We start from the raw sequence: 19,322 nt of genomic DNA on the forward strand, positions 1-19,322 counted from the left end.
TCCCCCACCTTTCCCTTCTGACCCTTCTGACCATACTCCCCTCCCATCCCTTTCTGATTCCCCCCCACTTTCTCCTTTCTCCCCGCTGCTGCTCCTCTTTCTCCCCGCTGCTGCTCCTTTCTCCCCGCTGCTGCTCCCTGCTCAGCATAAATCTACTCCTGTGGTGGTGAATCCTTAGGCACAGGCGATTCTTGATTTGTACTACAAAAATTTGGGGCAAATCTCTAGATCTGTTGATACTATAGCAAAAACTCCGACGCAAACTGACGGGTTACTTGGTACCTCCCCACCAAAGGTAGCTCGCCGTTATATTAGTAATACAAGAGACTGTACTTCCTCGCAAGCAGGCGAAGTGGTTTCGCATGCTGTTATACTCCCAGAGGTGATATTGGCTCCGGGTTCGGTTGTGGCGGCGGGTACTCCATCACAACAAGCTGTTGGTGTCATGTCTCCTGTGGAACAGCCATTGCCGACACTAGCTGTCCCTGCCTCTCTCTTAGCCTCTCCTATCCCTCTTCCCTCCTCAGATCCAACTGTCACTAAGCCTGTAAAAACTGCTCATCAGCAGGTTCCACAACCTTCCACTTCCTCTAGTATTCCACCGAAAACTCTAGCTCATAAGCTGAAAATTACAGATGATATATCACTTATCCGGTTGGCACCAATTGCATACTCTTCAGCTGGCAAGCCTCGCGTCTGCATCCCTGACACAGTCTTCCAGGAAGGAGCTGACATCCGTAAAGACTTTATAATTGGGCGGTTTAAAGGAAGGCTACCTACATACAAGCATATCCAAAGTGTAATCACTCACATTTGGGGCAGAGGTAAAAGGCTTGAGATTCACCTTAATCACGAGAACAACACTATGCTGGTGTGAGTTCCTAATGAGTATTTGAGGAAAAAAGTCCTTGAGAAGAAAATGTGGTATATTGGTGAGTGTATGTTCCTTGTGGCCCAATGGGATTCTTCAGGTGGTGAGAGTACGGATCTTGATGCAATACCTATTTGGGCTCACCTTAAAAGTATGTCGTTCGACCTGATGCATCACAAAGGCATATACTTAGTTGCTGGTTTGGTCGGAGAGGCTAAGGAAATGGATGAGTTCACTAATAATTTAGTAAGCTTATTTGTTGCCCATGTCAAGGTTGAAAGGAACTTAAATGAGCCTCTGCCTTCGTCAGTTGAAATAGAAAGGGAGAATGGTGAGGTTATCTCCATTGAAGTCGAGTACCCTTGGGTTCCACCTACATGCTCTCACTGCAAAGAAATAGGACATGTTATTCGCTATTGCCCACTCGTGACACCCTCATGGACTCAGGAAAAGCAAACTAAAGACTTACCAACGGTTCCTCCTGTGGTCAAGAAGGGTAAAGGAAAGATTGTTTCTGATCCACTTCCGGTTGTTGAAGAGGTTGGTTGCTCTAAAGGTCCAGTTTCTGAGCTTAATGGTGAAGTTCTGGTTGACTCTGGTAGACCTGCTAGTGTCTCTCTCTCTTCTGTCTCGTTACCTAGTGTTCACCAGCCACCTGCAAGTCAAACAACTCATTCGCTTAAACCCCACTCATTCCCAAAACAAACTAAACCTAAACTTTCAACCCTTCCTCCTCCTTCTGAAATCGCTATTCACAATCCTTACGATGTTTTAGCATCTCCTCTCAATAGTTCTCTCCCTCAAAATCCTCTCAAACCACCACCTCCACCCTTTCCTCAACCTCATTGTTCTCTCCCCACTTCAGTCTCAGCTGACCCCATTATTGATATGGTTATTGACACACCAACTCTAAACCCTCTAGACTCTTCCTCTGGGGAAAACCCTCCACCTCCTGGAGGAACTCCTCTTAGTCAGTAATCGTTTCCCTTTCCCTATGTATATAAAATCTTTTTGGTGGAATATCCGTGGTTTTAATGATACGGATAAGCATCGGCCTTTTGCTACTTGGCTTGCTACTAATAAGCCTATTTTTGGAGCTCTTCTAGAAACTCATATTAAGGAACCAAACTTGAACCGTGTTATGAACAAGGCCTTACCTGGATGGAATTTTACCTCTAATCACAACTCGCATGAGGATGGTAGGATTGTAGTCATTTGGAAAGCGCCGGTCTCAGTCTCTGTCCTCCATCAGTCCAATCACCTACTCACTTGTGAAATTTCACTTCAAGGTGGTCATCGTTTCTATTATACATTCATATATGCACCCAACCAAAGTGAGGATCGTACTGACCTCTAGTGTGAACTGCTGAGACTCCAACAGAATTTTTCACTTGATTCCATTCCTTGAATCCTTTGTGGAGACTTCAATCAAATTATTCACCCAGCAGAGCACTCCACGCAGACTGTTAACCATTTCACTACTCGCATGATGGAGCTCCGTGATTGTTTGTTGCAGCTTGAGATGTTTGACCTGCGTTTCTCTGGCCCTATTTTCACCTGGACCAATAAAAACCCATTAAACCCTATATCAAAGAAGCTTGACCGTGTTCTTGCCAACAATCATTGGCTTTCCTCTTACCTAGATAGTGCAGTCTCTTTCCTGGCGCCAGATATCTCAGACCATTCCCCTAGTTGCCTTAACCTTTTTGGCCCTCTTCCCTCAGCCGGAACCAAACCTTTTAAGTTTTTCAATTTCCTAACCAAGCACCCTAACTTCCTTGTTACGGTTGGAACTGCTTGGAATCAGGCTGGAAGCATATCTCCTCAGGAGCCCTGTTTGTCCACCTTGAGTGCAAAGCAAAAAATATTAAAAAGAGAATTAAAAACACTTTCTCGTGAGAACTTTTCAGATATTCAGATTAGAGTGCGAGAGACTAACGTTTTATTGCAAAATGTGCAGGTACAAGCCCTGGTAAACCCCTCTCACGACCTGTATCAACAAGAAAAAGAATTACACTCAAGATGGGAGTTTCTGTGAAAAGTTGAGGAAGCGTAATTTAGGCAAAGGTCTAGAATCAATTGGCTTAAAGAAGGAGACCTGAACACTACCTACTTTCATCGTATTATGCAGATGAGGAATGCTTTCAATGCTATTTGATCGTTTTCCACCCTCTCTGGAACCATAGTTGATGATCCTTTGGAAATGAGCATCCTGGCGGTAAACCACTTCAAAACTCTTCTAGCACCTGCTGTCCTCCCACAAGTTGTCGCCCCTGAAATGAAGCAAACAATGATAAAGGTTCCAACTCCTGATGAGATAAGGAAGGTTATGTTCAAACTTAAAGCTAATAAAGCACCTGGTCCGGATGGATTTACCTCTGCATTTTATAAAACCTCTTGGGGAATATTGGGGCATGAGGTTATTCTCAGCATTCTCCGCTTCTTCCACACATCTTTTCTCCCGTCTGCGGTTAATGCTACCATCCTGGCAATGGTACCTAAGGTCCCTGGTGCTTCGCATGTCTCAGAATTCTGGCCTATTTCTTGTCTTAATACAATGTACAAAGTGGTCTCAAACCTACTAGTAGCGAGGTTGAAGCCTGTTCTTCCGGACTTGGTGAAGAAGAATCAAACAGCTTTTATCCCTGGAAGACTACTGGTGGAAAATACCCTATTAGCAGCTGAACTAGTAAATGGATATCAGAAATCGAATGGGTTGAAACGAATAACTATTAAAGTTAATATAGCAAAGGCTTTTGATACAGTGCGATGGGAATTTATCTTTAGTTGTTTGAGAGGAATTGAAGTTCTGGAGCAATACTTACGTTGGCTTAAGGCATGCATTTGTACACCGTCTTTCTCTGTTGGATTCAATAGAAATGTGCATGGGTACTTCAAGGGTCTCAGGGGGCTGCGCCAAGGGGATCCACTCTCCCCATATCTCTTTGTTCTCGCTATGAACTGTCTATTTGCCTGCCACAGGTGTAAAGAACTGAAACTAACTCACCTTTGCTTTGCGGATGACCTTCTGATATTCATTGATGGTACAGCCTCCTCAATGCAAAGTGTTCTCCAAGTTCTAAAAGAGTTCGAGGCAGTTTCTGAACTAGCAATAAGTCTTCCCAAGACTAGTTTTTTCACCTCTGGTCTCTCCCAGTCTGAAATTGATCATATCGTTAGTATAACTCGACTTACGCATGGTCAATTACCCATCAGATACTTGGGAGTACCTTTGTGTACGAAGAAGCTGAGCTTACTGGATTGTGCACCGCTGATACAAAAGGTAAAAGGTTGTTTCAATACCTGGTCAACGAAGTCACTCTCTTTTGCTGGTAGATTACAAATGTTGAACTCGGTGATCGCGGGCATATGCAATTTCTGGTGCTCAAGTTTAGTCCTGCCGAAGTAGTGTATTAGAATACTGAACTCTCTCTCCAGTGCGTTTCTCTGGAAAGGAACAACTGAAGGTCATCATTCGGCTAGAGTGGCATGGGAAACGGTTATACAAGACAAGAAAGAGGGCGAATTGGGAATTAGGGATCTGTCTATCTGGAATAAGGCATGTATGATAAAACTTATCTGGTTACTCTTCTTTCGCTCTGGATCGGTCTGGGTAGCTTGGTTCAGGAGAGAAATTTTGGTTGGAAATTTAAGCTCCTTCTGGACTCGTAAGCCTAGCAACAGGAACTCTTGGTTAGCTAATAAGTTGCTGAAGATAAGAGAAGATGCATATCCGTGGATCAAGGTAAAACTAGGAGATGGAAAATCATGTCAATTCTGGACTGATCACTGAAGTAACCTAGGTAAGATGACGACTTACCTCCAGGAGGATGGACTTTATCAAGTTGGTATTCGCAGAGGAGCTCGTCTCTCAGATTTATGGTGACAAGGGACATGGCATTTACCTCCTGCAAGATCAGAAGCGTAAGTGAATCTGCACATTGACCTATCTACTCTTACCTTAACTGATGAGCCTGATACTTACCTTTGGTGGATCGATGACCGAAGTAGAGATCGTCATAACACGGGCACCATTTGCTCTACTTTAAGGGAGAGGCACCCTGTAGTCCCTTGGCACGGTGTGGTTTGGTTCTCAGGACGAATCCCGAAGCATTCCTTTCTTACATGGCTTTTTGTGTTGAATCGTTGCCCGACAAGAGACCGACTTCTTCATTGGGGATTGCAGGTGGATCCCCTTTGTCTTCTTTTTGCAACCATGCCTGAATCGCGGGATCACCTCTTCTACGAATGTCCTTATAGCTGGTCGATATGGTCAGAAATAGCGAGGCGATGTGCTTTCTCTCCTTCGAACAATTGGTCTACGACTCTAAACAACCTCACTCATTGTAGAATTGATAAGGTGGCCCGGAAACTTCTCCTGATAGCTTAGCAAGTGGTCATCTACACGATCTGGACTGAGAGGAATCATCGCCTTCATCGAAACGTTTTTAAATCCTCTGATCTTCTTCTCCGACAAATCGACTTGACGGTCCGGAACAGAGCTTCGAGTTTCCGTGATACAAATCCTCAACTATCCTTAACACTTCTCCATTTTTGGTTCTCTAGAGCACCATAGAAGGCGGCAAGCAAAAGACTCACCTCTAGATGCGATCTGTAACCCTATCTCTTCGCTTTCCTTTGTTGGCTGTATTCGAGCAATTATTGAAGGTGGTTCGGGGGTTAGGCGGTTAAATTCTCAACCGAATTTCTAGTTCGATTATAACATCTGGTTCAATTCTAACTATGGTTCAAGTTCTATTTCCCTAACTATGGTTTCCCTAAAGTAATGAATTTATATTGGTAATGTAATGGGCTTGGGCTCTGTAAACTTTTTCTGTTTTCTTAAGTTTATTAATTGAAAGCCTTTTAACAAAAAAAAAATATTAGTCGACGTGGTTGAATGTATAATGATTTTTCTTATATTTTTATAAAATTACAAAATAAACAAGTGTTCCTCTTTCTATTAACACTAGTTTTTAATCTCCATTACATCGTGGAATAATTATTTTAATTATTAAGGAAATATATGTTATAGTTGTTTTTATATTTAGAAGATGGATGATTTGACAAAATTTCGTGACTTGTTCAGTAAAGTCAATACTAGTATACTACCTTGGAAACGAGGGCTTTTGCAGAGGGAGTTGTGCATGATGAAGAAGCAGAACAGGACTAAGCTAGTAGGCGTTAACTTGCAGAATATGGAGATTGACTGTTTTGGTGTTTACAGAGGGAGGTAAGTATGAATTGATAGAGGAAGAGTAATCAGTAGTTATGCTTCTTTTCTTTGGTTTATTTTTTGTGGTACACAATGATATTAGTTGTTGAGTGTAGTACAGCTTATGGAATCTATTAATTGTGTGTTATGTTGCCGCCTTATCTACGGTTGTGTTATCATTTGAGTTATGGAGTCTACATCTCTCCCACATTATCCATTTGCTCAGATTTCATTTGGTTTATCCTTGTGTACTATAGAGATGATATTTCGCTATGTTATGAAGGGATAGAGGATAAGTATGAAGAGATAGAGGGGAGTAATCAGTAGTTATGCTTCTTTTCCTTGGTTTGTCTGTTACTAAAGTAACAAATCACCAATGACAACAACAGACAACAAGGTTGATCCAATGCTTAAAGATTGCGTATATATAAATGTCAATGCTATAAGCTCTAAGGTGGTGTCACATATATAAGAAGCTATGTTTTTTTTGAATTAACATATAATGTTCACATTTCTAAATAACATCATCAAACACGGGTATGTTGGAACTTTACTTTATTTTGACACTAGGTAATGATTGCATGCATAATGATTTTTCTTATATTTTTATAAAATTACAAAATAAATAAGTATTCATTTTTCTATTAACACTAGTTTTTAACCCGCATTACATGGCGGATAATTTGTTAATAATTATTACGAAAAATATATGTTATATTTTTATATTTGTTTTAATATTTAGATTTTATAATTTTAGATAGATTGTATTTTTTTGTGTGTTGGTACCAGTTCAGATTAGTGTAAAATAGACCAATTCGTAAAAAAAACTATATAGTATCATCATATTTACGTACATTCTTACCCGTTTCATAACATGATCCTTAAGAATTTGAAAATTTTTAGTGAACTAAAAGAATCTAAAATAATTAAGTCATATATACTAATTTATTTTATAATTATTAAAGGTATGTTTTTGATACTAACTTTAGAGTATGATTATATTAAAGATGATACCTTCAAGTGTTGAGATTTTTCCAAATGGCAAATGTTTATTTATGTAAATCTTACAAATAAAAAAGTTATTTTGCCAAATGTACTTCCAAATTAATAATAGGAAGATAATCAAAGAAAATATTTTTTTTGTTATTTTCTAAAAAAAAAATCTCAAGATTTCTTGTTGCAATAACGTAGAGGTTAAAGCTACATTTTTATCAACCTTATTTAGTATAATTATTTATTATACAAAATTAAAATATACTAGGTTTTAACCCGCGATACACCGCGGGAATATATTTTTGTAATTAAAAATTAAAAATAAAATTATGTTTTATTTTTTGGTAGTATTTCTTATGTCATATAACAGTTATACATTATTAATTATTTTTGGATGAAAATGTAGTTTTTTCTACTTTGGAAATATACATTGGATTTTGGTTGAAATGTTTAACATTTATAAATTAAGTTTTACTATTTTAGGTTTGCAAATAAATTTATTAGAGTCAAGAAAACATTATAATATGTACTTCAAACTAAGTATTTGGATGAAAGTATTTATTTATACTTCCTATTTAAACATTTCATTTATTTTTGGGTCATTTTTAAAAGTATGTTTATAGTTAGGTAATGTAAATGGACCATAATCTTAATATATATTAACTTTCAAAAAGAATCTAATATCAATATTCTAGGATCAAACCAATCCAAGTGAGTTAATGAAATTTTAAATTTATATTAATGTCAATAACATTGTATATTAACATTTCTTTTTATTTTTAAGCTTTCAAATATTATATGGTATAATTAAACAGTTTGACTAAGAATTGAATTAAAAATATACAAATTTGTAAATTTGAATGCTTGTAAATTTTGTTTCACACTCACTTATATATTTACAAATATTTATATAAAACTTTTATGCAAATAATTATATTACATTAGAAATAAAATTTATATAAAATTTGTCCTGCAGTATATCCATGTAGGATAATGATTAAGATTGAGAATTATAATTGTTAAAAAAAATAAAATCGAAACCCAATTGAAATCAACGTTACTTAGGATTAAGAATTATAATCCTTAGCAAAAAAAAATTAATAATTAGTATGATTATTACAAAAAAAAAAGAAGAATTAAATCGAATATAATCAATGAGAATGATAAAAAGAAACATAAGCATAATAAAAAAAACCTAAAAAAACTAATGCTTCTCTATTTTTGTATTCATTATCTTGTTTACATATAGTAAACATATATTTTATACAAACTAGACAATTTTTTTAAAAAAAATCAAAACTGAGAGAAAGAAAATGTTTTAATGATAAAAAAAAATGTGAACTCTCTATTGCTATGATAATAACAATAGTTGTTCCATTTACAGGTTATTTATAGAGGTAGTCATGGTTAGGAGAATAAATCTTGGTGAGCAAGTTAGAAATCTTGAAAATCTTGATTAGATATTTAATGTTTAATTTAGTTTCCATTTAGTTTTGTGTGTTTTAATACTATATTTATTGTTATTGATTGCATTAAAAGCTCAAATTTGTTACTTAGGTATTGTTTCATATTTTAATGGATTGTTGATTTACTTTTTGATTCAATGATCCGAAGATTTGTTCCATTTAGGATTTATAAGTATAATGAATAATTGTTACCATTGTTTTAAGGAAGTTTAGGATTTTGGTTCTTAATATGGTTCTTAATATGATAATTTCGGTTTTTAAAAAATGATTAAAGGAAAACATAATATTGGCCGTTTCGAAATTAACCCTAAGATTCTCAATTTCTCATGTTTAGAGAGACCCGGAGACCTCTCTGACTGCTATGGAACGGATTCGTCTTCTTCTTCAACATCTGGTAACTGAGACCAAAGATTGGCTCTCTTTCCTACATTTTCCCAGAAACAAGAACCCAGCACCATTCCAAGCTGAAGGGGAACTTCAATTGGATGCATTGATTTCACATGTGCATGAGTTAATCAACACCATGAGTGCTGATATTGATGTGTTGAGGGTAAATCTCAGTCAAATGTGTAATGAAGGTTATGAGTTGACTATGCGTACCCTGGTTTCTAATTATGTTTCTCGGGTGATAGGCATGCTTGGTGTGTTGGTGTCTGATGAGATTAAGGTGCAAAAGGTAGAAGACCTTGGGTTTCTGATCTGGAAAACTAGGAGCTCAACTCTAGAGAGCCTAATGACTGGACTTTTGTATAGTTTCGGCAGACATGACAACCCTCAGCCTCTGGGTTCGCATGCTAAATTGGGGCGCATACAACTATGCCTTCAGCACGTGCTCTGCATCTCAAGGGACTTCATCTTCACTCATCATCTCGTGCCCATCCCCAAACCACAGCCAGCCTCATTTCCAATAGCTCAACTCTGTGGATCGTGGCTCAGTATTGTCTTTGGTAATTCAGCAAGTTTCCAATGCGGTGCATCTCATGGATTTGATTGATGATTGTTTGGTTCTGATTGGTGAATATGATCTTGATAAGTTGAAGATGGATGATTTGGCAAAATTTCATGACTTGGTCAGCAGAGTCAATACTCTCTTGGAAAAGAGGGCTTTGGCAGAGGGAGCTGTGCATGAAGAAGAAGCATAACAGGACTAAGCTAGTAGGCGTTTGCAGAGGATTTTACACAAGGAGGTAAGTATGAAGAGATAGAGGAAGAAGAGTAATAATGACATTAGTTGTTGATTGTAGTACAGCTTATGGAATCTATTGTTTGTTATGTTGCCTTATCTACGGTTGTGTTATCATTTGAGTTATGGAGTCTATAGAGATGATATTTAGGTATGATATCTTGCTGGTACAAGATAGCCAAGTATAAAGGGATAGAGGGGAGTAATCATGCTTCTTTTCTTTGGTTTTTCTGTTATTAAAGAACATATATAGTAACAAATCACCAATGACAACAAGATTGGATCAACCTTGAAGATTGTTATTATGAGCTCAAGTAAGAGAGCCTATAAATGTCAATCCTATAAGCTCTAAGGTGGTGTCACATATATTAGAAGCTATGTTATAAACGTGGCTTATATAGGAGAGAGCAAAAGAGATACAATGTGGTGAGAGAAGGGTGAGAAAACAGGTGGAAGCGTAAGCTTTGGGGTGGGTTCCTTTGAGAGTGGCTTAAGTGAGTATTTTTTTTAGAGTGAATCACTTATCTCTTTAATCACCATCTTCTTCATAATAGAGTTGTGGATCGAAAGATCCTAACACGGTGAACCGGGTCAAAAATTGTTTGTGTGCTATCTCCTCTTCTTTCTTCTTCGTTCTGTTATTTCCTCTTCTCCTTCTCTATATTTGGCATTGCTATGTTTCTGTGAATTGGCGTTGATGACAAAGAGGTTAGAAGCTTGAGGCTTGGAAAGGTTAGAAAAACCTTAACAGATACCATTCCCGATGTCAACAACGAACATCACAATAACAACAAATCTGTGTCAACTACACCCTCAAGTCTGTTGGTTCATGAGACTCACAATCTTAGTCGAATCTTCTTATCAAAAAAGTTGCTGTATGCAATTGTCAAACTTTGTTGCAGTAAAATAAATTTTTGTGGAAAAAGCAAAATCTCAATCCGCACTCGTGTTTTGATTAAGCGGTCTCGATTATCTCAAGAGTGGGACAACAGTGGCAACATAACCAAAATCAATGCTACATAATGATCTATATATTTCAATACAAAACCATCAAGGGAAAGAACCACATCATCTTACAAACCATAAGTTAAAAAAACAAAATAGACTAAACACAAAGTTTCAATCGAACAAGAAGTTAAAACAGATTAAGAGAAAGAAAAAAAAAAAAAAAAAAAAAAAAAACAGAGCACACAAGAGACAAGAGATTGGTGATGATGCCACAAAGAAGAAAATAAGCAACTCTAACGAACCAAGAGAGAGAGAGAGAGAGAGAGAGAGAGAGATTATTCATTATTACAAGGTTGGTGTTCCAGATACTTGTTCTGGAAAGCAAAGTTCGTCTCCATGATTCTGGCAGTTTATGGGGTAATCATAATCCCCCCAGGAGTGCATGGAGGTGTGGGCAAATCAGGCTCGCCAGGTTCGCCTCTGACAAGATAATCGCCAGCAAACTCCCATTGGTGAGATGATTCTTCAACTTTCCTATAGCCCATGACATAGAGCCAGCGGGCAAAGGATGTCATCTCGTATCGCAAGAAGAACACATGTTGCGGAAGAACATCTCTCAGGAACTCAGTTTCTTTCCAAATGATGAAACTCTTGCCGCTCTCACTCCACGAGACAATTGAATCAGTTGAAGGATCATCGACCATATCATACATTTTTCTTTTGAAAAGAGAAGGCCGTCGTTGCTTTCTTCCAGTTCCACTGCGTTTCTTAATCTCAATCTTTCTGAGATATCCAGGCGTTAAAACAGGGCCACCACAAATATCAGAAGGCGGTGTAAGCCCAGGCTGACCTCTCACGAAATAATCGCATGCATATTCCCATTTCTGATCAGACTCTTCAACTTTCCTGAAGCCCACGTGTTCAAGGATCTCTTTCATAAAACCAGCTTTGAGGAACCCTGAGTCATCCCAAACGACGAAACTCTTGCCGCTCTCGCTCCACGAAACTATTGAATCAGTTGAAGGATCATCCACCATCTCATACAATTGAGATCTGAAAAAAGATCCCAGAGTCATGGGATCTCCATTACTGTCGCCACCATCCATCTCGAATTAATTAATTCCCCTAGATTGTGATGTGATCACAACACACAAATCGCGTATAAGCAACAAACACAAACATACAAACAATCACAGCGAATCATATAAAATCGAGAGATCCTTACCTCTCTTGATTTGATCTTCGCTTGTGTGCCTCTGAAACCAAACCCTATGCTCGAAAGTCGAAACAAATCTGACAAGGACTATTAGGTTCTGTTTTTATGGGTTTTATAGCAAAAACAAAGGACACGAACGGCCCTTATCCGGCTCAACTCTATGCGTATAAGCTACCATTTTTTACATATAATTTATTTCCTTATGCAATATAAGATTTGTTCATAGTAAATAAATTAAGAAACTACTTACTAATATTCAATTTTACATAAATATATAGTAATCTAATATAGTCACCCATTTATAATTATTGAATTTTAAAGTTTTAAATACTTATTTTAGGGTAACTACTATTTAGACATACAAATATAAATTGAAATTTCTTTGCTTCTTTTTTGTTTTTTTGAAAATGAGTTTTTTAATTTTTTTTCTTAAACAACAAATGTAATCTATGAAATAGTTATTTTCTTTAAATATATATTAATTTTATTTATGATTATAAAATATATTAGTTACATAAGATCTTTTTAAAGATATCTCTTGCATATCTTGTGTTTTAGAGAGTATTTACAAATAAGTTAATTTTAGATATATTTTATATATCCATTAAAATAAATTTGAATTTATTTTTTATTAATTTCACATATCTTATATATTAATTAATTTTATATTATAAAGGCTATAATGAATACCTTTATTATTTTAAAATACCTTTCAAAGTAATTTAATTTTTATTTTAAATTGTAATTAGTTAATTGTTTCCAAATTAAACTGGATTTATTTATTTGTTCCTAAAACTGCGAGGAAAAATATGCACAAATATTAATTGTAATTTCCTTTTCTTGTTTTTAAAGTTGTTTCCTAAAATATTTATAAAGAATCAGAAATCTGGATTTGATTTATTATGTATTTAAACGTTTTTTTATTATTTTAATGTATATGTTTAAGCAAGATCATCTCATAAGATTGTTTTAGATTTGCAATTAACGAAATTTTCGCAATCAAACAATTTTGTAAGATTTGGAAATCAAAATTTATGGCTTAAATTACAACCATTTGAAAAATTAGTAGCCAAAATTGAATTTCGTTTTGATAATCAACGGTAAATATTTGGAGAGATATTCGGGTCAACTAATTAGGTATGAAATGATCTCTGCATATCCGAGTTAATTTGAAAGGTTAGAGAATTATATTTCAATGATATACTAATGTATGAATAATTACTGAATACTAAATTTTTTTATTTAATATCAAAACAAAATCATGGTCCAAAATACTCCTGCTATAATAGTATAAATTATATTTCATATATTTTTATTATTATTATTATTTTTTAAAATATTTTATCGCTATTGTAACGTAGATGGTTAAAAAATCTTTGATGGAAATGCTCTTATTGATCATGTTCCTTTCAGAGTGAACCAAACTATATAAGACAGATAAATATTAGAGTCCTCGTGATTAGTGACAACAATAACTTGCAAAGTTAATAAGCTGTGATCTTTTTGAATTTCGATTATGCATTTATTCAACTTTAAAACAAAGTTTAACCTGAACATCACCCAAACTAGTATAAGTCTCTTGTTTTGATTCTTTCGTTTTGTTTGCTATTAGCTAGTACGTAGTTTTGCCTTCCTGAGATTGATGTCGTCAAGGCTACACAGCCCGATCTCGTTCACTGAGCTTCACGAACGATTTTTGATTCACCAATCAAGCATAAAAGTATAAAACATACATTCCATACTAAACAGTGCGTACTAATAATTTGGTATGCTAAACTTCATATTGCATTTTTAAAGCAGACTAAAAAAACGGATAGATAGTTAAATTTTAGTATGGAATTATTGTTCATTTGATACTAACATGTATTTTATTAGTTTAGACTTGGTCCGGAATTGATATTGAATATATCAAACAAGTGAGTGAATGGTAAAAAAATAAAAAACTGACCCGATTTTAGTCCGGACTAGAGCATACCAACTAACCCCCATTAATGTAAATTTTGTTCAATGCTAGCTACATATAACAAAACATTAAATAACATGATTTTCTTATATAATTTTTTTCTTTTTAGTATATATATATATAAAGATGTGACAAAGTAGAAGAGGTGTCTAAACGTGGGAGGTATGTTGGAAATTTTACTTTATTTTGACATTCATAAGACAAGAAAAATTGGTCTAGTTTGGTGAAAAGAAAGAAAGTAATTCTTGAAGAAGTCTGTACTTATATGCAAAAATCAGGTGGATATCCAAATCAAATATGGAATAAATGAAAGAAAAATGTTGATTATGGGAAAGCCAATTGTCAAATTCTGTGTATTCGTGTCAATCCTCCATGCTACTTTTTTTTTTTCTTAGTTTCTTAAAATACCTTCTCACGCAAAAGATAGAGCTGGTATACATTGTTTTCACGTGTCTTTTATGCATGAATATACCAGTAACTTTGATGTGTATATTCGTTTTAATAAAATAATCATGTGTTATTATTTAGTTCTAAATTCTAATCCTTTTACTCTAAAGTCTACTGCGTACTTGTATTATATACCACTTTTGTCCTTCTCTTTAGTCTTTTATAGTATCTAAGATGTACTCTAAATTTAGTCTACCTTAAGATTTCAGTTATTGAATCATTACATTCTTTGTAAGGATTTGATTTGATTTGATTTCAGATATTTAATGGATGATATCTAAATTTTTTTCTGCAAAAAAACACATTGATGTCTGATATGAAATCGAAAGCTATTATTTCTTTACAATTTCGTACATCTTGTGATATAAATTATAATTACTGTTAAAAGTTGAAATATACGAAAGAAAACAAAATAATAGTGACTATGTCCATAAAGCCATTAAATATCTTCTTCGTCAGCGGAGTTGTACATACATATGAAATCTTGAAAAAAAAACGACCATCCCATCAAACTAGATTCCTATTTCCTATCATAAAATAGGACTTCTGCATATATAAAATATACAAATAAAAGTCGAAGACGACGACTAAAACAATGAGAAAAACTTAACATTTGAAAACTTTAGAATTTACAATAAAATAATACAAAAATTCAAAGTCTCATTAGCGTAGGCTTCACTCCTCTCTTATTACTATTCCCCGACTTCCCCCTCATTTCCACAACACTTATTTCCAATCAAATCCACACACACACATGTTATAAATATACTCATAGTCACATACATACTTATTATTTATTTTATTCATTAACGAAGTGGAAGTGAAAATTAGAAAAAGGAGAAAGAAAAAGAACACATCGAATACCAAATGGCTCCGTGTTGTACGATGATGATTCTGCGCTGTCTTGTTCTGTTTCTGATGGCAAGTAGTTTTTTGACAGCCGCCGCAAGAATCGGAGCCACGACAGAGATAAAGATCAAGAATAGAAAGAGCTTAGGGATTAAATACAGCCATATCTTTGGTTACTTACGTAAAGGCGTTCCCATTCCTCCTTCTGCTCGTTCTAAGAGACTGATCTAGAGTTAAATCAATAACCTAAAGCACACTCAACCACGATCTAGTGGTGTCGTCGTAGCACTTCAAGGTCGAATCCTCAGAGACCAAACGATACACTATGAAATTATATAGACCGAGTATAGCTAAAGCAAAGAGAGAGTTTGTATTGCAAGTAACCGAACAAAACAGAAAATAAATAGAGTTTGTAAATTTAAGAGAAAGTATTGGGCTGAAGGAATCAATCAAGGATTACGATCACGAAAGTGGGTGATGGGTTGGGAAAGCTTTAGGAACCGTTCTTGAACTCGAATCTCAATTATAAAACTAATCTACTGTCGCAGTGTTAGTTATCTATGCAAGGAATTGAATGAACCCTAAACCGTCATTTGAATCTAAAAAATCCTAGCAAGCATTAGGTTCTAGTCCGATTATGTTCACAAGGTGCCCCAACTTCAATTGTCGTTGGCTAAGGATCACCTTGCTCACCTATGTTCTTTCAAGTAATTCAACAACACTTTTGATGCACAACAATAGATGAAGAACTCAATAGGTGGCTAATCTAGTTTAAGAAATAAGCACAACAATAGATGAAGAACTCAATATATCAATCCCAAATCTAACAACCTAAATCAGTGAATCATAAAACCCCCCTTGAAACCCGAAACCCAACAGTAAGACTACTCAGACATCGAACAGAGACAATCACAAATCAAATATGAAGAAAACATGTTTGAATTGCCAAAGAAGTAAAAAAGGTTCAGAATTCTTCTCCAAAGGGTTAGAAAGGATAAGAGATCTTCTCCCAGGCTTACAAGTGCTCAAAAACGGCGTAGAGTAAAAGTTCTTTTTCTAGGGGTCGAGCCCCGTGCTTAAATAATAAAATAAATCCCTAAAAAGTCGGTTTAAAACGAAAAAGGAAAGATTGCATCGGGGGCGGGATTGGTCGATCTCGCGAGGATCAGTCGATCCAGAACGTTTTTTTTCTGCTTTCATTCCATTTGCCTTTTAGCTCGATCAGTCTTCAACCAATTGGCTCCAGATGCATGTTTCCATCCCCAAAACGCTCAGATTCCTTCCAAAGTCACTTAGGACCTGTAAAGACTCACAAAAGACTAAAAGGACTCTAAAAGCACACTTGGACCTAGGAAAAGACTCAAAACAAACCTAAAAACTATAGTTAAAACCCTACAAAATGCAGACACATCAATTCCCCCAGACTTGAATCTTTGCTTGTCCTCAAGCAAGAACAGACAAAAACTCAAGAACAAAGAAAAGGTTTGAAAGTGGAAACTCACATATTCTTTGGACCCTCTTCTTTGCACTCTTCATCACATCAAATCAAGAACTACTTTCTGTACTCTGCCCATGATTAGGATCAACACTCCCTACTCTGAACTCCACGGCCTTAGAGAACCTTCAATCTCCCCATCGTTGTCTCTCTACATCAGATTTGTAAAAGAGTGCGGTCTTACCATGGGAGTATCGATCATTGAACTTAATTGACTCCTTCAACCTTTTATCGCCCAAGACCTCCTCTTATGCTCCCTTTCCTCTCTCTTTTCTCACTTCCAAAGGATTGATTTCTCCCTAATTTTCTAGGGTATCATTTTATTTTTTTTATCAATCCTTTGCTCTTTTCTGGTGGACAGGTTTCCATGAGTTCCGAAAGATGCACGGGTTTACGCACAACCCTCGGTTCACTTCTTTTATTACCTATATCCTTTTCTTCTTTCTTCTTCTTTTTCTCTTTTTTTTACTGAGTATTGAATGGAAGAGAGAGGGGAAGCATACTTTGTGAGGAATTGCATATCTCGTGAGGCTCGTGGGAGGAGTCTTTTCCGATGTATACCAAGCCCCAAGGTAAGAAATTAAGTTCGGTTAAGTCATGTCAAAGCTAGAGACAACTTCTGGTTCAACTTAGTGTTCTCCTTGGCGAGTGTTGAGACTGCTCATGTTCATTCCAAGCTTCATTCAAAAATCAAAAGTACTAAAACAATCATAAGAGTGTTAGTTCAAAGTAAAAGACTCCTAGATATGATCATAGTTTCCCAACATTTTTTTTTAGACTCGATAAAATGACTCAAAGAAAAGAAAAATCCAAAAAAACGACATTAGTAACTTGGAGACATCCCTCCCCCGGACTTACTTCACACCGTCCCGGTGTAAAAGCAAAGCTAAGGAAAAGGACGAATCCCACAAAGAAAATAAGAAAAATGAAAAATAAAAAGAAAGAAAAAGAATGAAAAACCGGTGATCACGCATCTGGTGTTGGAGTGGTGTTAGCAAGGTTGGGGACCAATCGGTCTCAGGGTGGGATCGACCGATCTACAATATTATTGAACTTGGAGTTACCCGCAGCAAACCAACGGGATCGATCGATCTGTAAGGAGGATCGACCGATCCAAAGCTCATGGAACAAAAATATTTTGCATCTTCCGCGTTTGGAACCTGTTCCTGTAATCACTTAACACCGGACGTGATTTCATAGTAATAAATCCTAAAAACAAAACCAAAATCCTAAGACAAATAAAAATAAAAGGGTAAGCCAGCACAAACTCCATGGGTTGCCTCCCATAAGCGCTTATTTAAGGTCTATAGCTTGACCGCTCAACACAAAATGTTAATCATGAGTATCAAAAGGCTGAGCCAATGGACCTTTAGTCCTTCTCTTGTTAATGCAATAAACAACATGTGTCAAGTAACACACAATTATCCATGGCAAAACGATAAAATACACATCAAGGAAGTTTACTACAAATGTAGCATATACTTTGAAATATTCCTTGATGGTTGGATGCTCATGAGGATCAAATGCATTTAATGGGAAAATAAAGTCAATTTCAGGTTCAAACGAGGTTTTCACAAAATAATTAACTGCATCACCATTAATTTCATAAAACACAATATCCTCATTCATATAATCCACCTCAGGGTCCTTTGTTTCATGCATAATTGTATCAATATCAAGAACACACCCTAGGTAAGATTCTTCAAGAAGAGAGCTAGATACATCAGGCATTGAAAACTCAAACTCGAGATCGTGAACATTCAAAGCACAATGATATTCAATATCAAAACATATTTCATGATAATCCCTAGCAAGTTTTTCTGCTCTTAACATGTCTAGACGTTGAGACTCACATATCAAATCATAGCATTCATCAATGATCAATGGAGTATCCAAACTAGAAGTCACCTCTTCAATGCATGGCATGTGGATATCCTCAAAATCATGAATTTCAAGGGTGGAAACGCATGTACCTTCTATTTGGCTTGGTGGAATGATATGTTACGGTTTTGATTCACTTTGACCCTGTTTATTTGATAGTTTTGTAGTTGTTTGAGTCCTTTTCAGGTTATAATAAGAGGCTAGGAAGCTAAAAGCAAGGATTGGAACAGCATGAGCAATCGGAGCAGAAAAGAGTTGAATTGGAGCAGAAAAGCTGATTTTTAGACCCAGGAGCACATGCTCCCGATTTCCGAGCACATGCTCCCAACTCTACGGATTCATGACGACACGTGGCAAGCATCTAGGCGCCGATTCCCTGCCTAATTCCCCTTATTTTAGGCGATCTTTTGTGAGAGAAAGAGGGAGGAGATTTGATTTGGATTCTTTCCTTTTTTTTCTCTACTTGTATGCTATTTAACCTAGGGTTTTTAGGAGAGAAAATATACTCTTTTCTTTTGGATTTTGAGCGACGTTTTGTGAGGTAGAAGAGCGGCTACCTTGTTTATCATTCTCTGAACCCTTTTTATTTTTATGTCATTGAATTTCTCATCTTTTGCTATGATTCATTTCTCTATGTCTGAGTAGTTTTCTTTGCTAGATTAGGGGTTTCAAAAGGGGTTTCATGGGTTAGCAACAGAACACAAATAGGGCTTTATATAATCGATTGTCTTCACTATTGTTCGACTTAATGCTTAAGTTGATTTGATCACCCAATCTATGATTCTAGGTTTATCT

The 19,322-nt window shown here is 36.0% G+C and overlaps 1 protein-coding gene and 1 pseudogene across 1 annotated transcript; one reads left to right on the forward strand and one right to left on the reverse strand.

Annotated features, from left to right (window-relative positions):
• Window positions 1–10,741: 10,741 nt before the first annotated feature.
• On the reverse strand, window positions 10,742–12,074 carry LOC104701524 (uncharacterized). The gene is made up of 2 exons (XM_010417219.3): window positions 11,902–12,074; window positions 10,742–11,801 (listed from the first exon to the last, which is right to left on the reverse strand). The coding sequence occupies exon 2, from the start codon at window positions 11,780–11,782 to the stop codon at window positions 11,087–11,089; it is 696 nt and encodes a 231-aa protein (XP_010415521.1). The 5' UTR covers window positions 11,783–11,801; window positions 11,902–12,074; the 3' UTR covers window positions 10,742–11,086.
• Window positions 12,075–15,128: 3,054 nt separating this feature from the next.
• LOC109129649 (protein IDA pseudogene) lies at window positions 15,129–15,490 on the forward strand (annotated as a pseudogene).
• The last annotated feature ends 3,832 nt before the right edge of the window (window positions 15,491–19,322 follow it).

The sequence above is a fragment of the Camelina sativa genome, chromosome 7 (genome assembly GCF_030686135.1).
Source record: "Camelina sativa cultivar CO46 ecotype springtype chromosome 7, ASM3068613v1".
Lineage (NCBI taxonomy): Eukaryota > Viridiplantae > Streptophyta > Magnoliopsida > Brassicales > Brassicaceae > Camelina > Camelina sativa.